The 20656-nt window shown below is 53.7% G+C and overlaps 1 protein-coding gene across 4 annotated transcripts in view; it reads left to right on the top strand.

Moving 5' to 3' along the window:
* Positions 1-20656, top strand: part of BCL11B (BCL11 transcription factor B) — a 90802-nt gene that overhangs the window by 38952 nt on the left and 31194 nt on the right. For 2 of the 4 annotated variants that reach the window (XM_061182885.1, XM_061182884.1), the window contains exon 3: positions 359-574. The exons of the other annotated variants lie outside the window; for them this stretch is intronic. In XM_061182885.1, coding sequence (XP_061038868.1) covers positions 359-574 — 216 coding nt within the window. The remainder of the gene's footprint in view (positions 1-358; positions 575-20656) is intronic. 4 annotated transcript variants of the gene reach the window in all.

The raw sequence follows: 20656 nt of genomic DNA, 5'->3' as shown, positions 1-20656 counted from the left end.
GTCCCCACCTGGGGAGACCTTCCTGGGATCAGGGGCCCCCAACAGCTCCTATCTGTCCCAGCCCCGGCATTAGGCCTCCCTGGGATGGAAGTCTGGTCCCAAGACAGCCCAACCTGGCAGCTGAGGACGTAGGAGCCCCTCAGGCCCCACCCGCTTCCCTGACCCCTGCCCCTGCCCGAGTCCCGGCTGCATCCCCCCTCCCCGCCCCCGCCAAGCCCCCGACAGGGGCTGGCACCCTGAGCCTCCCACCCTGGAAGGGCAGCCTGCAGCCCTCTGCCCCGGGCCCCGTTCCACACCCTGAAGCCCTTGCCCAGTCCAGGGTCCGACTGACCAGCCTTTTCTATTGTTTTTTCTCCAGGGCCGTGCAGGCCTGCCCAGCTGCCAGCGATGGCCCCCATAGCTGCTTCCTCCTCCCACCCTCACACATCTGTGATTACTTCACCTCTGCGTGCCCTGGGCGCTCTACCGCCCTGCTTCCCCCTGCCGTGCTGCAGCGCGCGCCCTGTCTCGGGTGACGGGACTCAGGGTGAGGGTCAGACGGAGGCTCCCTTTGGATGCCAGTGTCAGTTGTCAGGTAACCGACGGCCGCGGTGGGGGCGGGCTCCCGGGGATGGCGGGTGTGCCCTGGGCAGGGCTGGCAGCTGCCTCTCCCAGGTGGGCTGGGGCAAGATGGGGACCCAGGGGAGACGTGCAACCTGCACCCCGGAAGGCACTTTTGGGGAGGCGCCGGGGAAGTGGCGAAGGATGTGGACAGAACTGTACCCGGGTGCCCTGGTCCCCATTGGTCAGGAGGTCCCCCCGTGCCTCCACCCATTCTGAGGTCTCACTCCCAGAACGCCTTCCCCCAGCCTCCAAATTTCATCTCTTTGGGCTGTTTAGCTAAAGTTTAATTGGATAACGTTTAACATCTGAGGTTTTCTTCTGCCCTCGCCACTGCCGCCCCCTCTCCCCAACCCCAGCCAGTACCCTCACCCCCAGCTCACGGCTAGGAGAAGATTCTTTGGTTGTCTGTGTACATCCCTGGAGCCGTCCAAAATGCTGAGTTTCTCTTTGCGAGAATGTGTTGCCCATTAACTTTTAGGAAAAAGTTTTCTCTGAAGGAGCCTGTTAGCTTTGGCTCTGGGAGGGAGTGAAACATTGTGGGGGGGTGTGTGGGGAGTAGGGGTAGGGGGCGGGGCTGAGCGCCCAGCTCCGGGTCGGCGTGGCTGCCCATTATACAGATGGGCAGACAGGGCAGTGCGGCGACCCGACCTGCTCTCTGTTACATCCCTTCTCCCTCCCCAAACAAAACCCAAACTCCTGCTCTGGCCTGGGGTCCCTGGAATTTGCAGGCAGGGACCTCTCATTCCAGCCTCTCCTGCCCAGTATCTTCGTGGAGCCTGATGCAAAAAGCACTGAGGCCACGGGAGCCGGGATGCCGACACAGACACCGGTGGTGGCGAGTGTCCTGCAGGGGCCAGGAAAGGAGAGGGATGGTGCCGAGCCGGGGCAGGTTCTGTGTCCCTGCTTTCTCACCGGGCACATGGCAGGCTTTCTCTTGACTCGGGTGGTAAAAGGAAAACTATGTTTATTGGGCAGGTTTTGCTTTTAATTGAAGCTGTCCCAAGGGATGGTCCTTGTTAGAGCCACAGATCTGCAGAGGGCCACAGGCGGCCCTGCTCCAGGGTCAAGAGCTCCCCGGGCCTTCCTGCTGGTGGGGTGGCCTGCAGCCTTCAGCACCCCTTGCTGTGACAGATCGTGACGTCATAGGTACTGGGCTTGTGTCTTGAACGCACAAAGCAAAGACTGAATCACCTGGGAAGGAGTCTGCACAGCTTACAAAGAAGCCGGCTCCCTGCCCCGGGCTGCCCGGGTGCCCACGGTGATTGGGGCTCCGGTCCCAGCTCCGTAGGTCTGTGCTGTGATCCCTGCTTGCTGAGTGTGGCATGCCTGCTCCGTCTGGGTGGCTGCCCTGCTCTAATGGCTTCCTGTAATTAGTGCTGCAGCCCTGCAACCACTTGGGGGGCCGTACTGTCAAAGATCAGCCTGAGTGTTCATGACTGGACTCGGTTAAGTTCTGTGGTGCGGGAACACGCTTTCCCTGGCAGTGGAGTGCCTGGGGCTTTGCTTAACTTTCCGCTTCGCTTAACCTCTGGCTCTGCTTAGAAGCTGTGGTCCCGAGCAGGAGCTGTTACACCCCTGTTTTACAGATGGGGAAGCAGAGGCTCGGGGAGGGTGAGTGGCTGGGCCCAGGTTGCAGAACTGGGATTTGTTGTCAGGATGCCTCCCGACAAGGCCACCCCTCTGCCCGCTGAGCCACATGCCTCTGCCTACATCCTGGGGACGTTCTCACCCAGTCACTCTCTCAGCCACAGTGCCACCCGCTTCCTTGTAGGGACCGTGAATCGAGGGCCTGCTGTGTGCTGCCTTGTGCTAGGCATTTTGTGTGCGTTCTTGAATTTAATCCTCACGGTCACCTTAGGAGGTGGATTTACTGTCCCCACTTTACAGATGAGAAAATGAGGCTCGCCTTCATTCGTTCACTCACTCATTCATTCATTCATCCATTCATTTTTTTTTTTTTTTGGCCGTGCTGCGCGTCTTGCGGGATCTTAGTTTCCCGACCAGGGATCGAACCTTGGCCCCCAGCACTGGAAGTGCGGTGTCCTAACCACTGGACCGCCGGGGAATTCCCCATTCATTCATTCTAGGGCAAACCACAGTGCGGTCCATCATGGCAGGTCCCAGCCCTCCTGCAGCTTGCAGTCTGGTGGGCCGGGTGGTGGAGTGGGAATGGGGACCTGTAGGGAGGGGATGGAAGAGCAGAAGTGGGGTTTGATCCTGGGTCACTCATCCTGCACCTGCTTCACCTTTGGCGTCGACTCACCTGGCTTAGAGGCCTTCCTCGATTTTAGAATTTGATGCCGTGAGGGCTCAGAGCCCGTGAGCAGCCGCTATGCTTGCTGGCAGTGCTGGGAAGGGGAGTGAGGTGGGGCTGTGTCTATTCCTGGGGTCCCTGGGACCTCTCCTCCTGACCTGCTAAGGGGCCGACTCTCAGCTTCCGACGCTCTACCCTGATTGCCGGCACTGATCTTTCATCGATGGGTCTGCGGTCATTAGCCTGCACCAGGCTGTGCCATCGTATTTTCAGATCAGTTTCAGTACCTGAAAATATCCTATTCCAGTGGTTTTGGTCCCTTTGTGGCTTCTGTCCCTGGCACTGGGCTGTCTGCTAAAGTGTTTTTAGTGCCTGTTTAATTAGCAGTTTGAATGGAGTCATTAAATTCCCAGTAACCCGTTAGGAAGAAGCGGTCCTCTGTAAAGATGGAAAGGGGCCGCCGTCCTTACTTTGTTCTGTCCCTTTTCGGATCAGGACGCACTGAACCTATCTCTTCAAATTAATACGGAAAACCCTGGTGTAACTGTGTTTCACACAGGTTAATTGCATGCCCGTGAATGCATTTGAGGTTATTTATAGAAGGATGTGATTTTATGGGGGAGAAAACCGCACAGGTATGTGTGTTTGTGTACCTTTCCGGCTGGCGGCATCCCAAACAGCCCCGCCTCCCAGGACCCCAACCCCAGATCTCCTTCTGATGGTCACGGTGGGAAGGAGGGGTCCCCTTTGCTTTTTGACTCTGTTGAGTTGGGGTGTTCCTGGAAACTGAAATTTCTTCCCTGAGAAATTCCACGTAGGAACTTCTCCAAGGCGCCCAGGGAATCAAAAGTCTAAGGCTGTGGTCTTGGCCTTTACTCCACCTGGCCAGTGACCTTGAATAAGTCATTTCCCCTCTCTGGGCCTCAGTTTCCCCTTGTGTAAATATATATATATATATATATATATGTGTGTGTGTATACACACACACATACACACGTGTGTGTGGTACATATGTAGCATTTAAAAACGAGGCTCCTCATATTGATCTCTAAAGCAGAACATATTGATCAGTTTCGATTACTGAGATGCTAGGGATGCCTGGGTATGGGACTTGGCTGGGGTTCCCAAGGCAGGGGTGGGGTGTTCAGAGAACCGCTGGGCTTTGGACCCCTGAACCCTTCCCTATTCTGAGGTTTCTACCATTGGGAGGCAGTCATCAGAGTATCAGACTGCAGGGTGAAGGCTGCTCAGTCCTGTATGGCTCTGTGACCTTGGACAAGTCGTTGCCACCCTCTGCCTCAGTTTCCCCACCTGTAAAATGGGGGTCATTGAAGACTTGTTCTGAGGACTGGCTGAGGTCATACACGCCAGGTGCTGAGAACAATGCCTCTTGCTGAGCGAGCCCTCCAGACATTCTGACTCATGCATGAGCAGGATGGGTTTCACATCGTTATATCATTACCTGCTCGGCTCTGTTTGGAATCAAGCTGGATCCCTAGTTTCCATTCTTAAAGGCATTTAGCCTCTTGGCTGGCTCAGATCATGTACCAGCATTGGGAAGTGGAAAAGGAACCGAGAAACTTCATTGCATATTTAAAAGCCACAAATGGTCATCAGCCATGATGATTAATACATGCGCTTGGTGAAGTTCAAGGTCTTCAGCAAGAACGCGCAGGATCCCGGCTCGGGGAAGTGAAGTGTTTGGATCTAATGGAAGGAGTCAGTTGCAGTCATTAGTATACGCTGGAATCACAGGGCAATCTTGTAAAGTTAAATTCAATTTACTTTTCTACTGAAATTGTGCTTGCTGTGTTATTTAACTAGTCTGGGGTTTCTTGGCATGGGTTAAAGGGACAATAAAGATAAAAGAATACCTGTAAGTAAATAGTAGGGTTTCACAGTAGAATCTGTCGTCTTCTCCTCTTTCAATTATATCCCAGTGTTCATTTTGCGTTGGTTTTTATAACCGAATCCTTCCAATGGGATGCCGTAGCTTAGACCACCCTAGCTGTGGAAGCTTGATGCAATTAATACAGTCTGTCTGGAAAGTGGTCTTATTTCTGGAAGTTTTATGTTAATGATATGGTCTGTGCTTTGCACATTTCATACCAGAACAAGAAGCAAGCCGTAGTTTCATTTCGGTCTGGGTTTGATTGACACTGGAGGATCAGTGGGCAGCCGCAGGGCGATGTGGACCAAGATGGCAATGCTCTCCAGACCCCTGCTGGTGCATGCCTCCAGTCTGGGGCAGGGGGTGCAGAGGCGCTCCGGTGGGGCGTGGGGGCCTCCATGGAGACCTTGGAGGGAGGGGTGAGTATGGGGTGAAGAAGAGAAGTGAGTGTGGGTGAGTGTGGGTGGACAGAAGCACTCTCTCGGGGAAGGTTCCAGACACGCCCTTGCCTTTCTCCTGATTCTGCAAAGTCGCATTCCTTGTGGGGTCTTTCTGGGCTCACCAGGTCCCAGGGGCCATGGTGGTTGGATCGCTGTGGAGGAAGGGCTTTCAGGGGAGTTATTACAAATTTAAAGAGTCATCTGTACGCCCTGTGCCGGTGTCTACATCGTGCAAGGGGCTGGTGGTCCAGCTCATCCGTGGTTCCTGGAGTCTGCTCTGGTGTCTGCTGGCTTCTTGGGATCACGCTGCTGCAGAGGCTGCCCTTGACCACCTGCCTTTAGAACCCAGGCACCTCCTTCAGTAATTGGAGGAAGTGCCGGGAGAGGCCATGGAGAGCTGCAGGGCTCCCGGGACGGAGGATGGCAGGGCTTGGGTGGACTCCAGAAAAGTCCCCTGTCCGCCAGAGCTGCAGACTCACATCTCCTCCAGCACCACCGGGTGCCAGACGGGGATTGGGGGCCAGAAGGAGTGCGAGGCTGCCTAGTGGGGGGCAGGGGGACCTACCCGCGTGACTGTCCTTAGATAAAAGGGGGGTCCCAGCAACATCCCGGAGTGGAGACCGGTGCAGCCTCACCAGATTTCGTTTCCCTCTCCAAGCCGGCCCTTCAGACGTTCTGAAGGCAGAGCTAAATCAAAGAGTTCTGTTCAAATCCGCACAAGATGTTGCTGTTTTTCTGCTCTGACAGGAGAGGCATTTGGAAGTGCAGTTTCTTTCTTTCTTTCTTTTTTTTTTATAGCTGTCTTAAAAAGGAGTTTGGCTGTTTAGCACAGCTGGTGCTCATTACATTATGCACTGGCAATAGAATAGCATGTGTAATTAATTTTTAATGCAGCGCTGGGTGCAGCGCTTTAAAGCAGTTAGTGGATGTGAAGAACCAGCACTGACCACCGACATCAGAGATCTCAGAGCAAGGCGGCCACGTTCTGCAGCTTGAAAGGGAACCTGAAAGGGGCAGAGGAGGCTGTGCGCCCTCTGCTTGGATGGAATGCTCCAGAAATGGGTCCGCCTCTGGTGACCTGAAGGCTTGAGTTAATTTTAAACGATCTAGGATCAGGGGCCCCGAGAGATCATCTCACCCAACCCCTTCATTGTCTAGATGGGGACACCGAGGCAGAGAGTGGGGAAGAGACCACAAGATGTGTGTGGCAGAGCCAGCTTGGACCGAGTCCCCCCCCAGGCTCTGCCCACTAGGCTATACTGCCCCTCTTGAGTTCATATTGAAAACTGGAGAAGGAAATTCATCGTCTAGCTGAAGCCACATGAAACGTGCAGTTAGATTTGGCAACGGATAGAAATTTTGCTTTGGGGAGCCCTGCACCTAGCCTCTCGGACCCCCAGTTTTGCCATCTGCAGTGGGGACCTGCCTCTGTGCATCCCAGGTTTGAGACGTTCTGTGGTTGTGCTTTGATCGCTGGCAGCTCCATCTCTTCTTGGGCATCTCTTCTGTGGCATGGATTTATGCTTGAACTTAAATGCCATAGTGGACACATAATGGCGGAAGAGCTGCAGGCATTGTGGGAAGCTCCAGAGATGGGACCGTGCTTAGTCCTTGTTCTCAAGGTGCACGGGTGTCAATATGTGACCCTGGGCCAGCCACTTTCTTTCTCCAAGCCTCAGTTTCCCCATCTGGGAAATGGGGACAGTAGAAGTATCTGCTCTTGATCCCTGCCTTGGAGGGTCCCCTGATGGGCCTCCACTCTGGGGTGGCCACTGCTGATCACCAGCACGTGGGGAAGCAGAGGCAGAGGGAAGTGTGGGGGGCAGGAAGGAGAAGGCTGGGCTGTTGAAAAGCCTTGGGTACCCTGTACCTCGATGATGACTTGGTTGCCATCTCTTTGAAAGTCCTGCCTGGGAGGTTTTCTTAGCATGAATGAAAGAGGAGGAAGGCCCACCGCCATCACTGCTGCTAAGACTTGCCGCTGTGTCTGAAGGGCCTGCTAGTTCCCAGCACTGTCCTGGGCACTTTGCATACCTCACTCAGTCACCCGTCGTCATAACACCTGTAAGGAAAGGCAGCTCCATCCTTTTGCTCATGAGGATACTGGGGCTCAGAGAGGCCAAGCAATGCCCCGGGGGTCACACAGCACACAAACAGCAGAACTGAGATCGGAACTCAGGTCTGGCCAGCTGTGAAGTAGTGTTCTCGGCTCTCCCTTCCGGCTTCACGTTGGACTGCTTGGTGGCTCAGACGTGGGCAACAGGAAAGCAGCTCACCCGTGAGAGACCAGACCACATTCAGACACGATCCTGGGAGAGTCCCCTGCGTCTTCCTTCCTTCACCGATCGTGCTGGTGCCTGATCTGGGCTGGATGCAGGGATCCAGGAATGAGCTCCCTGGGGTCTCTGCCCTAGAGGAGCTCACGGCAGTGGGGGAGCACAGAGTGCAAGGTACACGCTCCGTGATGCCTTTCTCTGCTTAAAGGAAGTTAAACAACTGGGCTTGTGGGAGCTGGGAGGGCCCCCGAGGACCACTGGGGTTTTCCTGATGGAGAAGGTGAGGCTGGCGGAGGGGACAGGATTCTTCCAAGGCGTGGGTCAGTGACAGATGTGGGTGTGGGTACCTGCCAAGAGGGGTCCTGCTGACCCAGTGAGCCTTCTGTAGCCCCGGCTGGCCCCTAAGGAGTCTGAGTTGTTAGTGACTTGCGGGGACACAGAGTTTTTCTGGACCCTCAGACCACCAGAGGGAAGTTTTGACATTGAAGAAGAGGCCTGGAGCATGGGAAAAGCTTTTCTTATCAAATCAACCTCAAATTCCTTCACATACCAGGTTGACTTATATCCCTATCTTGGTCTTCCCAGTGCTTGGGCTGGCCGAGCCCTCTGGGTGCTGGTGGATGATGAAGACCCAGAAAAGGTGTGTTCATGTTTGTGAGAGCAAGCCAAATAAATACAGGGAATGCTGTTCCCATCTCATTTTCATACACAGTTCCCTAGAAGCAATTTCTCCTCCTTCAGGAGAAACCAACTTTTCACCATCCTTACAGCTGGAGGTGTTCTTTGTTGCTTTTTTGGTGGGAGGAACAAGATGTACTTGACTTTTCAAACCCCAGGGCCGGTCGGGGCAGAGGGGCTGCGTACTGTACATATTTCACAATCAAACCCAAATAGTCTAAACCATGAAATAAAGTTTATCCAAACATAATCAAGGCTGGCCAATTTAATCCAAAAAACGATGGGAAGACACCCTTGGCGGGCAGGGGTCCCTCTGTGTGGGGTTTAGCTGCCCGGAGCTGCCCGGCGTTATACCTATGGGGAATCATAGCCTGCCCGTCACTCCCACCCCCTCCTTGGGTGTTATTTAATAATAACCGAGAGCCCGGGGTGGGGGTGGGGTGTGACCACGGTGTGTGGTCAGGGTGGGTGATGCATCCACCGTGATTTCCTCTCCCATCAATGTCCTTACACTCAGCAGGGGCCCACCGGGTCATGGCCTGGTCATCGTTTTTGTGTCCCCACTGTGCATCAGGCTCTCTGCAGGGCCCTTCCCACACATGTAAGCTTCTCCCTTAGGAAGGCAACCTATTCTGTAGTTCACAGGTGACGAGACTGTGACCAGAGAGGTGATGCGACTTGCCTGGAATTGCACAGCTGGTAGACGGCAGAGGTGGGATTTGAACCCAGGTCTCCTCGGGTCTGGGAACCACAGCCTGCTCCTTTTCTTGCTTTCTGGCTCCCAGACTGCCCACCTGCTGGCCTTCTACCTGGCAGGTGTGAGGGAGAGGAGCAAGTTATGAATCACAGAGCAGCTCGGGGTGATAAGAATGCCTGTGTTTTATGATTTTGGCGGCAGGGATCATAGGGCTCGGAACTTCTCCAGGGAGGTTAATGCAAAAACGGAGTCACTACCTGCAGAGACAGGGGCAGTTGGAGTCTCTTCATAAGCCCAGACATTTTTAATGATTGCCTTTGTTCATAAGAGGTGAGGAGTGGCTGGTGGGACCAGGCCCCCGGGTGCCTGAGTCGCCCTTGGAGCTGTATGTAAGCAGTGCTTTCTGACGCAGGCGCCCTTGTCTTGAATTTCCTTGTGCTTTATTCACCAGCGCCTTGTTTTATTCTTGCTTTACTAGTAAAGGGAACCACTGCTTGAGGGCCCACTGTGTGCACGGGCTGCATACGATCATCTGCACCGATTCTTTCTCGCAACGGTTTGAGCCTATGTGTGCTGGAATTTTTTTTTTTTTTTTTTAATCATGGTAAACTATGCAAAACATGAAATGTACCATTTTAACCCTTTTTAGTCAAGTTGCATTAAGTACAGTCCCATTGTTCTGCTACCATCACCGCCATCCATCGCCAGCACTTTTTTGTCATCCCAAATGGAAGCTCTGTCCCCATTAAACACTCATCCCCCCACCCCCCCACCGCTCCAGCCCACAGCCATCATTCCACTTCCTGTCTCTATGAGTCTGACCACTCGGGGGCTCTCCTATGAGTGGAATCACGGTCTTTTTGGTGTCTGGCTTGTGTCACTCAGCATTAGGCCCTCAAGGTTACAGCATGTGTCGGAATCACCTTCCTTTTTCTTTCTTTCTTTCTTTAAATATAATTTTTATTTTTTGTTGGAGTAGAGTTGATTTACAATGTTGTGTTAGTTTCAGGTATACAGCTAAGTGATGCAGTTCATATATATATATTCATTCTTTTTCAGATTCTTTTCCCATAGAGGTTACACCTTCCTTTTGAAGGTTGAGTAATATTCATTGTGTGGCTGGACCAGAGTTGATCCATTCATCCTGTGATGGACGCTGGTTATTTCCACCTTCTGGCTACTGTGAATAGTGCTGCTGGGAGTGTGGGTGTACGCATAATAGTGGGAGACCCTGCCTTCAGTTCTTTGGGTGAATACCCAGAGTGGAATTGCTGGATCATATGGTAATTCAAGTTTAACTCAATGAGGAACCGCCCACATGTTTCCCACAGTGTCTGCACCGTTTCACATTCCTTGCCAGCAGGGCTCAAGGGGCCCAGTCTCCTCACCTGATCGTTGGAGTTTATAGTTGAGGACCCCGAGTCTCAGGGATGTGGACACCAGCTGGCCCAGGTTATGTGGTTAATAGGCCTGAGCGTCCGGCATGGAACCGGCCCCCCCTGACTCAGGCTTGGTGCTTGTGGCCCTGGTCACGGGCCAGTGTCTTCAGTTCCTTTCAGGGTCTCTAACATCAATCTCTCTTGTAAACGCTTCCCCACCATGGCCCCGTCTCCCAGATGTTGGTTTTTGGCTGTCAGCTAAACATTTCACTAGCTTGAGAGTTGAGGGGAAGAAAATTTTGCAAATGGACAGTTTTCACTTTCCTTCCTGCTGTGTCCTCAGGGCGTTGATTTGGGTTCAGTTCAGCAGAAAGTGTATTTAGAGCAGGGACACCTGGGGGCAAGGTTAGAGCTGGCTGGTGTCCCGGGGCCTGTGCTGCCCCTCTCTGAGCCTCTCCTGTCTGCCTCTGCTTGGGGGTCATCATGCCAGCCTTGCTAAGATGTCAGCAGGGCTGTGCCCCCTCTGAAGGGGAGAATCTGCTCCTGGCCTCTTCCAGCTTCTGGTGGCTCCGGGCATTCCTTGGCTTGTGGCCGCATCCTTCCCGTCTCTGCCTCCCTGGTCACGTGGCCTCCTCCTTGGGGGTCTGTCTTCCCTCCTGGATAATTAAAAGGACAATTGTCATTGGATTTAGAGCCCACCCGGGTAATCTAGGGCAACATCTCAGATTCTGAACTTAATTATGTCTGCAATGACCCTTTTTCCAAATAAGGTCATATTCACGATTCTAAGGATTTGGTTATGGGTGTTTCATTTCGGGGGGCCGCCATTCAACCCACGACATACCCCTTCCTGGATTGTGAGCCCCTCCAGGCCAGGAACCCCAGTTCGGTGCCCTCTGTGAACTCCTGAGGTCTGAGACAGATTCAGACACATGCGGGGAGTCCCCCAAATGTGTGGTGGGTTGAACTTGGAGCTGGTCTCCGGTGGAATGGCCACATGTTCCTTCCCCCAGGAATTCGGTGATTCTCAGACGCTGTCACCTCTGGGCAGCACTCAGACCTGCATGGTTTACGGAAGGCTGTGTGCCCTCCCTCGAATCCCCCGTGCCAAGTCAGAACACAATTATTAACAGAGAGGCGGGTGGCTTTAAAAAAAAAAGTCTGCAATGATTATTATGAGAAAAAATTAGTAGAGTTGAATAGAAGCTAAAAATAGCCGGACACATAGTTGCCTATAATCTACTTTTTTTTAAGAAAATATAATTATTTTTGTAAACCGGCGCTGAGAAGCCAGGGGTATTTTTAGTCTGCATTTTCTAAGACGTCGAGCATCTTTTCAGGAAGATGCACATGTGTGATGTCACCACGTCAGGGTGCGACAGCCTGTGGAGCAGGGTGGGGACGGGGGGTGGGTCAGAGGGTCAGGAACCCCCATTTGGCCGTGCATATCTTTGCTGGGAGGATAGTCTCTGAGCGGCCTGACTGTGGCCACACCTGGTCCACTGGGAGGACTGAAGCTGGTTTAACTCCGGGACCAGGAGGGTCAGGGCTTCCCTCTGGGCGAGGCTGTGATGAGCCGGGTCTGAGTGGACCTGCAAGAAATAACCAAGACTTGAGGGAAAACATTCCATAGCTTTTTCATTTGGAGCAAAACATCGCCTCATGTAATATTCTCCCTGGTTTTTCCCATTGCCTCTGCCAGGTCCTTGGGCCTGGCACAGACTCCGTAATAGGAGGCCCAGTGTGTTTGTGTGTTAATATCTGAGTGTATATTTGTGTGTATGTGTATATGAATGTGTGTATTTGTGCATGCATGTGTATGTATACGCATGTGCGTGTATTTTGTATGTATATGTGAGTGTATATGTGAGTGCATGTGTTTATATGTCTGTACATGCATACGTGTGTATGTACATGTGAGTGTGTGTATGTATGCATGTGTGTGTGTATGTGAATGTGTGTATTTGTGCATGCATGTGTATGTATACACATGTGCGTGTATTTTGTACGTATATGTGAGTGTGAGTGTATATGTGAGTGCATGTGTTTATATGTCTGTACATGCATACATGTGTGTGTATATGTGAGTGTGTGTATGTATGTATGTGCATGTGTGTGTATGTATACGCATGTGCATGTATTTTGTACGTATATGTGAGTGTGAGTGTATATGTGAGTGCATGTGTTTATATGTCTGTACATGCATACATGTGTGTGTAAATGTGAGTGTGTGTATGTATGTATGTGCATGTGTGTGTGTATGTATACGCACATGCGTGTATTTTGTATGTATATGTGAGTATGAGTGTATATGTGAGTGCATGTGTTTATATGTCTGTACATGCATACATGTGTGTGTATATGTGAGTGTGTGTATATAAGCGTGTGTGTGTGTGTGTGTGTGTGTGTGTGTGTGTGGTGGTGTGGAAGCACTCTCAGCACAGAACAGGGCCCTTCCCCGCCCGCACCTCTGCCCAGGGCCGGGTGTTTATGGTGGAGACACTTTTGATTATTTTTCTTCCCTGAACTTTGCAGTTCTTCCTGGATTGCGGTGTGTGCGATCATGTTTCAGCGCTGAGGTCTGCTGAAGCCTTTGAGGGCAAGTCTCTCTCTGGGGATGAACTGGCCTTCTCAGTACCTTCTGGGGGAGACTGCGGCCCCTGCCCCACCCCAATCTCAGAGGGAGCCCGCAGTTCCCAGTCCGGAAAATCTGGCCAGTCCCGTGGGTGCCCTGCCCAGGAGAGTGTGTGTGTGTGTGGGGGGGTGCCAGCTTTGCCTTTGGACGGCTGAGTTCAAGTCCCAACTCTGACAGGGGTGCTTTGCTAAATGCTTACCGTGGGGCTCCATCCTCAGCATCCCTCACCCCAGCTCTGTGAGGAAGGCACTGTTATCCCCATTTTACACATTTGGAAACTGAGGCAAGTCTGACTTCAGAGCCCTTAACCACTTGATTAGACTTTAGAACTGTCCCTGTCATACTATACCACCTTCAGCCGCAGCTGGTATATGAAAGGTGGTGAACAGTAGCAGGTATGACTACATTATTTTTATTGTTGCTGTAATTATTATCAAAATCCTTACCATTGCTGTCTCCCTGGGTGGGGGTATTCCAGCATCCACATGGCTTTCCCCCTGTGGCCGAGTCCCACCCCCTGATGTTTCTGGTTTCCCGGGGGGGGGGACCGTTTTCATCTTTGCCACGCGATGGGCTTTCTTACCTTGCATCCCTCGGGCCCCCCCTCACCTTCCCCTCCCTTCTGGGTTTGTGTGTATTTGAGGTCTGATAGTCTCTCTCCTCTAATTGAGATAATGAACACAGTATTTCCAGAATGGCTGCGCTAAAAGTCAAGTGCAAAGTGATGGTTTTCATTTCTCCTTCTCTCTTTCTCTCTCTCCTAATATGCATCTCTTTAAGAGGGATTGGCTGAAAGCAAACAGCTAATAACCTATGGATTTATGGAGCCAGTGTGAGCCGGCTTAATAAGCTTTTATACCTGGAACCAGCGTTCTGTCCCTTTAAGTTGAAACTCCAACTTGCTTGGTATTTTACAGTGCCTGGTTTCATTTATGCTGGAGCCAGACTTACTATGTGAGAGCCGTCCGCATGCTGGAATTAGTCTTAAGCTTGCTTCTGTGGCGTTGCCAAATTCCATGTTTGTGTTTTATTTAGAATTCTTTTCACGGCCAGCCGATTCTGTTCCGGCACACACAGGCGCTGTCGCGCCCCACAGAGAAAATAAGCAAGCTTGCGTTTTCTTTGGCAGAGGCCATGGCCACAATAGACTGCGGTCTCCGAAACATTTTTTAAAAGCTATTTTAACCCATAACAGATGCATAAAGTCGGCACAGGCATGCCAGTTTTCTTAGTTTTAATTAAAAAATAATTACTGTCTAATGGGATGTAAGTGACACATTTGGATGAATGGTGGGTGACATTATCTGCAACTTATAAATGAGCGCCTCTCCCTTGGCCGGAGCAGAGGTGGGGAAGAGTTGGGGAGGGGATCTGGATATCTGTTCTCCATTGCAGGGTTGGGGTAGGGGTGGCAGGCGCCATCCTGGTCACTGTCGGGTCCTGCGGAAGCCTTGGTGAATGGCGCGCAGCACAGAGAAGGGACTCCTGCTGCGGCCCGTCAGGTAACAGAAGAGCTGCCAGGATGCGGTGATGAGCACCTGAGATTGGTGGTATCTTGGCGCATCCTCTGTCCAGGCATGCTTGATGGGAAATTCTCACCTGTGGGTCTCTTCCATGGTGTGACGATGGTACTCGGGTGCTGCGGCCTCAAGCCGGCCCCCATGATCCCTACTCCCCTTCAGGAACCATCCATCAGCTAGATGCTGTGGGCGCTAGGGACCTGCTGGGGGCAATGTAAATACGAAAATACAGCTGGGAAGGTAAAGAGGCAGAAAAGCAGAGGCTTGCCAGGTACTGCTGGTTGCAAGAAATCTGCACCCCAGATGCTCATCGTGGGTTCAGTTTTTAGGTAAAACTCAACACTTGTTGGAATCCGGAGTGGGGTGGGGTGTCTGGAGGGTCCCCGGGGGGGGCAGGGTCTCCGTGGGGCTCAGGGCAGGGACACGGATGTGGGCACATGGATGGTGCGAGGAGGGCGGGGTCTGGGAAGGGATGGGCGTCTCTGGAGCTTCTGTGATGTCTCATCATGGAGGTAGGGAATCTTGCCTCCACTAATCAGGCAGCTGGTGGGTGGTGACAGGTTGTCCTGACCTCTGAGCCCTGGTTCCATCGGCCCCTGCTGGGCGTGAGGACCAGGCTCAGGCAGGGGCAGGAGTCAGTGTCCTGGGGCTTAAGTCTCCTGGGAGCCAGTGCTGCTGGGCGGAGGATACCATAGGGTCGGGGTATGGAGACCGTCCCTCTTCAGGAGCCTCACATCCTGCCCACACAGTGTACCGTGCCAGGGGCTGCTGTGCAGTGTTGCCAGGTGCTTCTGGGTAGGCCCGGCCTGAGCAGTGCCTCTGAGACGGGAAGGGCCACCACGCCAAGTTAGGACCTGCCTGGTTGACCTCAGACCCCACCCTTTCCCCTGAGACCTCGGGCTCTGTCCCAGCGTATGGAGGCCCCACCCGATGGATGACAGTGGATTCTGGGAGACAGGGGACAGGCTGGGGGACCTTTATTTTTACTTTCGGCGTGGCGGTACTTCTTGTCGGTGCAGCAAAACGAGTGTTTCTTAGGCGATGTTTCCCGGAGCCCAAATTCCTCAGAAGTGAAAATTAAGTTCCTCTATTAAAACATGAGTCATAGCAGACCAGATGAGAGTCGTTTTGGCGTTCCTCGAATTTTTGGAAGGGAAACATCGCCTTCGTGTTAATCCTTTCAATTATACCTTACTGCAGAATAATCCACCGAGCGTTTCGCAGCGCAGCCCTCTACCATCTGATCACAGTTGGGGCTTTGCACGCGGCAGGTGAGAGGGAGCGACCCGGGGCCTTTATCTCCCTTGGTGTCCGCACACTTAGGTTGGCGCAGCCATGCTGCTTAGCGCTTCGGGGCTTCCTTCCTTCCTGGGCTCATCGCACTCCCTCTGCGAGGTCTCGAGGATCTAATTGCTGTGAATGATTAATGTCCAGTTGAAAAGGTTCCATATCTGTCTGCTCATGTGAATTGGAGGCAGATGGGCGTGGGGTACAGTGAGCTCTCCACTCCGTGCCCGGCCCTGGCACAGAACCCCAGGGTCCCCTCTGCTGGTGGGTTTCCTGCTCAGGTGAGGGTGCAGAAGACAGACTAGGTTTTGTGCCCTCAAAGAAACTGGTCTTGAGAATTCCCTGGTGGTCCAGTGGTTAGGACGCGGGGCTTTCACTGCCCGGCCCCGAGTCCGATCCCTGTTTATGGAACTAAGATCCTGCAAGCTGTGCAGCGCAGAGAAAAAGAAAGGAAGGGAGGGAGGGAGGGAGGGGCGAGGGAGGAAGGAAGGAAGGAAGAAGAAGAAAAACTGGTCTCTAGATTTGGGATATCTTTCCCAGGAGCCTCCGATGTCCAAGTCCTAAACCAAGGCAGGGAGGTGTCACTGGAGGGGAGGGGCCAGACCCAGAGACTTCTTGTCTGAAGGCCGTGCATCCTGCTTTGGGGGAAAGCAACCAAGGCAGGCGGGGAGGTTGAAGAGCTCAGTGAGGCTGGGGTCAGCCCCCAGGCTGTTGTCTCCTGTGCCTCCCACCCTCTCACCCTCTCACCACGGGCCTGGGCAACAGGTAAGCTGACCTTCGGCCCCAGATGCAGCTTGCAGGGGGGCAGGGAGGGAGGGAGTGTCGTCTGGGAAGTCTCTGCTGGGCCAGGGGAAACAGCAGCTTTGCATATTGAAGAAATACGAGACTTGAGCTCTGTAAGATGTAGCTGTCAGGCCGACCTGGAGTTGCGCCTCTCTGGCTTTGGGTGCGCCACTTGATTTTTGGAAATTTAGCCTTTTTTGGGGGGGTCCATTTTGCTTTTGCTTCTCTTTATTCCACAAGATGCTCCAGCCCGCCCACCACTCAGATGAATCCTCAGGTAGGAGGACAGTGCTTAGGGACACATCTGAGAAAGACAGAGACGGAAGGCGTGTGGGGAGGATGGACCCGTGAAGTCAGCAGTCAGGATAGGGGAAGGCTCTTGGTTTGGAATGGGATACAGAGTTTGGTTTCTTGAGCTTGGCACCATCACATCTTTTGGGGGATGCGTGTGGGGCAGTAGGAGTGGGCAGGGGTTCAAGTTCATTTACCTTTATTAAGTTGAAGTTTCCTCTTTTTATGAGTAAGAAGAAAAAGCCCATGTAGACCATGAGAAGCGCAGGCTGGAAAAGCAGTTTGTTTACCCATTAAATTTCCCAGAAAATAAACAAAGGTTTAGATCGGAGGAACCCGTGATGGAGGACTCCGAAGGGTGGGTAAACATTTCAAGTGAACCTCTGGGTGAGAGGTGGGCCAGCATGTCAGAGCCTTCGGACCCTACAGCAGCAGGTTCATTTATGTTAAGGAGGTCACCCTGGGGAGTAAGGGCAATGGACTTGAGTGTCCAGAAGGAGGCATGTGTGTGTGCACGCATGCATGTACATGTATGTGTAGCCACATGCGTGCATGCCTACGTGTGTATGCGCGTGTGTGTTTGCGTGCATGGACGCATGTGCATGTGTGTGCATGAACGGTGCTTCTGCCCTCCATCCTGAAGACCAGGCTCCATGGTCAGCTGCTCTGTTGCTTTGTGAAGGGCCAGGGAGCAGTGAAACATGCACAGGACCAAGAGGGAGTGAGACCCAAATGATGCCCTAGTGTGCGAATGCAGGCTTTCTTGGGGACCCCGGCTCTTACTCTCCTGGTGCATATTGGCCACCGTGCTGGTGCTTTCAGAGGCAGAGATGGGCGGGCAGAGAACCCTGCCGGGGAGTTGCCAGGCCTGGGCTTGCCCTGGCTCTGCCCCTTCCTAACTGGGTGACCGTGGCCTTTCACTTCTGTCTTGGAGCCTGGGTTTCCTCACTTACTAAGAAGAGATGACGGTGTTTCCTAGTTTCCAGTATGTGCATGGCGCTAAGCATGGGGCCTGGCACGTGCAAGGCCCCAGCAAGGGCACCTTTACTGACCATCCTGTGATGACCATTGTCATTGTCGGTAGAGAGGAAGGTGTCTTCTCCATGGTGACCCAAGCTGGGGGCAGCTGAGCAGAGGTGGTGATGATGAGGGCTGGGCCCCTGCCTCAGGGTCCTCTCGTATCCTATGTGTGGAGGCCCCAGGCTTTGGAGTACCCAAGTGTCCCCTGCTAGACCAGTGTGACCTGCTCTTTGGGGCTCGCCTGGACCTCCTTGTCCCCTGTGGGAAGCCGTGCCCTCAGTTCCCTGCCTGGGAACCCCTGCCCTGTGCTGGCTTTCCGATTTTGCTGCCTGTGTCTCCTCTTTGAATGGCCCTCTGCACCTCGCCACGAACCCAAACCTCAGGATGGCGGTTTCCTGGTCCTTGGGCATGAGCTGCTTGGGTGCCTTTGGGAGCCTGTTCCAGACCCAGAGCAAAGGGGCCAGAGCCAGGGAGGTGGCTAGCTGAGCAGAGAGATCTATTCTCAGTTATTTCTCCCTGGAGAAAACCTTCTCAGTAAACACCTCTGAAGGCAAGATGGGCTAGAAAACCCATGGCCTTGTGTTTATTGTTGCTGGTAAAATTCAGCGATTTATGGAAATTCTAGGCAACTCTTCTTCCTCCTTTCCCTGGTCTTGGCCATTCTGTTGGACCAGCTGTCCCAGCGTTCCTATTTTCTACAATCCGTGTTCTGCCTGTGTTTGTTTGTTTCTTCCTGAAGGAATGGCACGCTGTGGTCCAGAGATGTGTTGGGGTCAGGTGTGTATATAGCACGTGTGCCTCCGTTGCCCCCTCCTGTACCTATGGCAGCTATTACTAGTCAGTCACGGCACCTCTGTCCTTTGGGCCTGGGCACCTTAAGTGGCTAAGCGAGGCTGCCACTACTAATTGATCACACCAGCCCAGAAGTTGAAATTTCATTTCCATCCTGGCATGACTTTGCTGTGAGGGAATTGATAGGAGAGGAGACGCCACCTTGCACTGTCTCCTCAGCCCTTGAGGGGAATGTCTGGGTCTTGTGGGTCTTTCCAAGTCATTGGACAATTGGGGGGAGGTAGTTGGGAGGCCTCGGCTTAAGTGTAGCCGTTGTAAAAATGATGCTGTCTCGCTGAGGGCTGGTGTGTGCCGGGGCCAGTCTGACCCTCTGGAGCAGACCGCATTGCCCAGTGTTGCAGTGAAGATGCAGAGAAGGAAAGGCCTGGCGTGAGGTCACAGACTTAGAGGCAGAGAGGATGGTTGACCCGGCCAGTTCAACCCCAGGCCTCTCACCTCTCACCTGAGCTACAGGTGAGCTCTTTGGGATCCTGCCCCTGCCTCACCCTCCCAGGTCTTGCTCTGGCCTGGCTGCCTGGAGTAGTGGGCGCTGGCCCACCCGAGGCTGAGGTTTCCCCGCCCGGCCCCCGGGGACCCGCGTTCTCTGGTACCTGGTTGAGATCACTGTGAGCCCGAGAGGGCGGGTGCGGGACTGTGGCCGCCGGTTCTCTTCTCTGCTTGTCCCAGCTGCCACGGGCTGGGGAGGCCCTTGCGCTGACCTGGTCCTGGCTCGGGACTCGGCTTGTTCCATCACATGGTCTCCGTGGTCTCTAGGGGTTTGTACCCCAGAGACGAGCCTGCCCTTCAGTCACCTGAGAATTCCCGGCTGATGTCAGCTGAGGTTGTATGTTTTGATCAACAGAAAGAGTTTTGGGGTCTAGTAGGAATGTGAGCTGAGAGAGACTGGGGACCCATGGGCCCCATCTTTCCAATCCTTTACCTCCTGAATCCTCATCACAGTGGCCACTCCCATCTTACAGATGCGGAAACTGAGGCTTGTACAGGTCAAGGCTCTCCTACAGAACCGCACGACTATGAAGCAGCAGAGGGAAGCTCATCCCAGGTCTCCGAGGCCACAGCCCTTCTCTTCCTCCCTCTAGATGTGCTTTGAATTGGCCTTCCTCCTGTGCAGCTGTCTCTGTGCTCTGCCCCCGGGACGTGCTCCCTGCAGGGAGCCTTCCCTCCCTCCTCCTGGGTGCCCTGGCCTGGCTGCAGTGTAGGTGTCTGCCTGCATGTCCCCCTCTCTAGACTGAGGCAGGGACCGTGTCTAGTGACTTCTGTATCTCTGGTGTGAGCATCCTGCCTGGCTCACTGAAGGGGCCTGCTGATGTCTGGGGGATGGGTGGACGGACAGCCAGAGTGGTCCTTCCTGCAAATACACCTTCACGCTACCCCATTGCGCCCTGGGTCAGGAATGCTTCAAGCAAGTCTGGCTGAATTCTGGGCAGAGGCTCTGTCCCCAGCCTCCCTGGACAGGATGGAGGCAGCTGGGCGTGTCACCACCCAAGGGAGGGTTGTTAGCCGGAATCCTGAAGTCGAGCCAGAGGGAGCCCGAAAGCCCCTTTCCTCTGGTTAAACGCAGCCCCGCGCTTGGTTTTGCTTGGGCTATCCTCCCCGCCAGCGGCGCGAAGGCACGGCCCTTTTATTACTTCCGCACTTCGGGAGACCTCGAGAAAGCTGGGTGTAAATATGAGAGCCTGCCGGCAGCCAGTGGCAGCAACTGCCTAATAAACTCCAAGCAAATAGTGTGGTGATTAGCGGCACGGCGGCCCTGGAGACGCTGGCCTCTGCGGGGGCAGGTCCCTGTGCACACCCGGGATCCAGGGCTCAGGGAGGTCCCAGGGCCTGTGGCTGGCGCCCCGGTGACACCTGGGCTTTTCCGTGGGGGGGGAGGGGTGGCAGGCCCGACTGAGCTCAAGTTCAAACCGTGCTGCTCAGGAGGACGAGGGATTTGCATCCTGAGCCCTTGCTTTTAAATGCCAGGACCCTTGGGGATGCCCACTGCGGCCTTCACGGCCTCTGGGACCTCTGGACTCACCACCCCAGCCAGGCCGTGCATCACAGCTTCGAT

This window comes from Eubalaena glacialis, chromosome 2 (genome assembly GCF_028564815.1).
Source record: "Eubalaena glacialis isolate mEubGla1 chromosome 2, mEubGla1.1.hap2.+ XY, whole genome shotgun sequence".
NCBI classification, from domain to species: domain Eukaryota; kingdom Metazoa; phylum Chordata; class Mammalia; order Artiodactyla; family Balaenidae; genus Eubalaena; species Eubalaena glacialis.
Note: the sequence above shows the minus strand (reverse complement) of the source record. Positions and strands in the feature narration are given on the sequence as shown.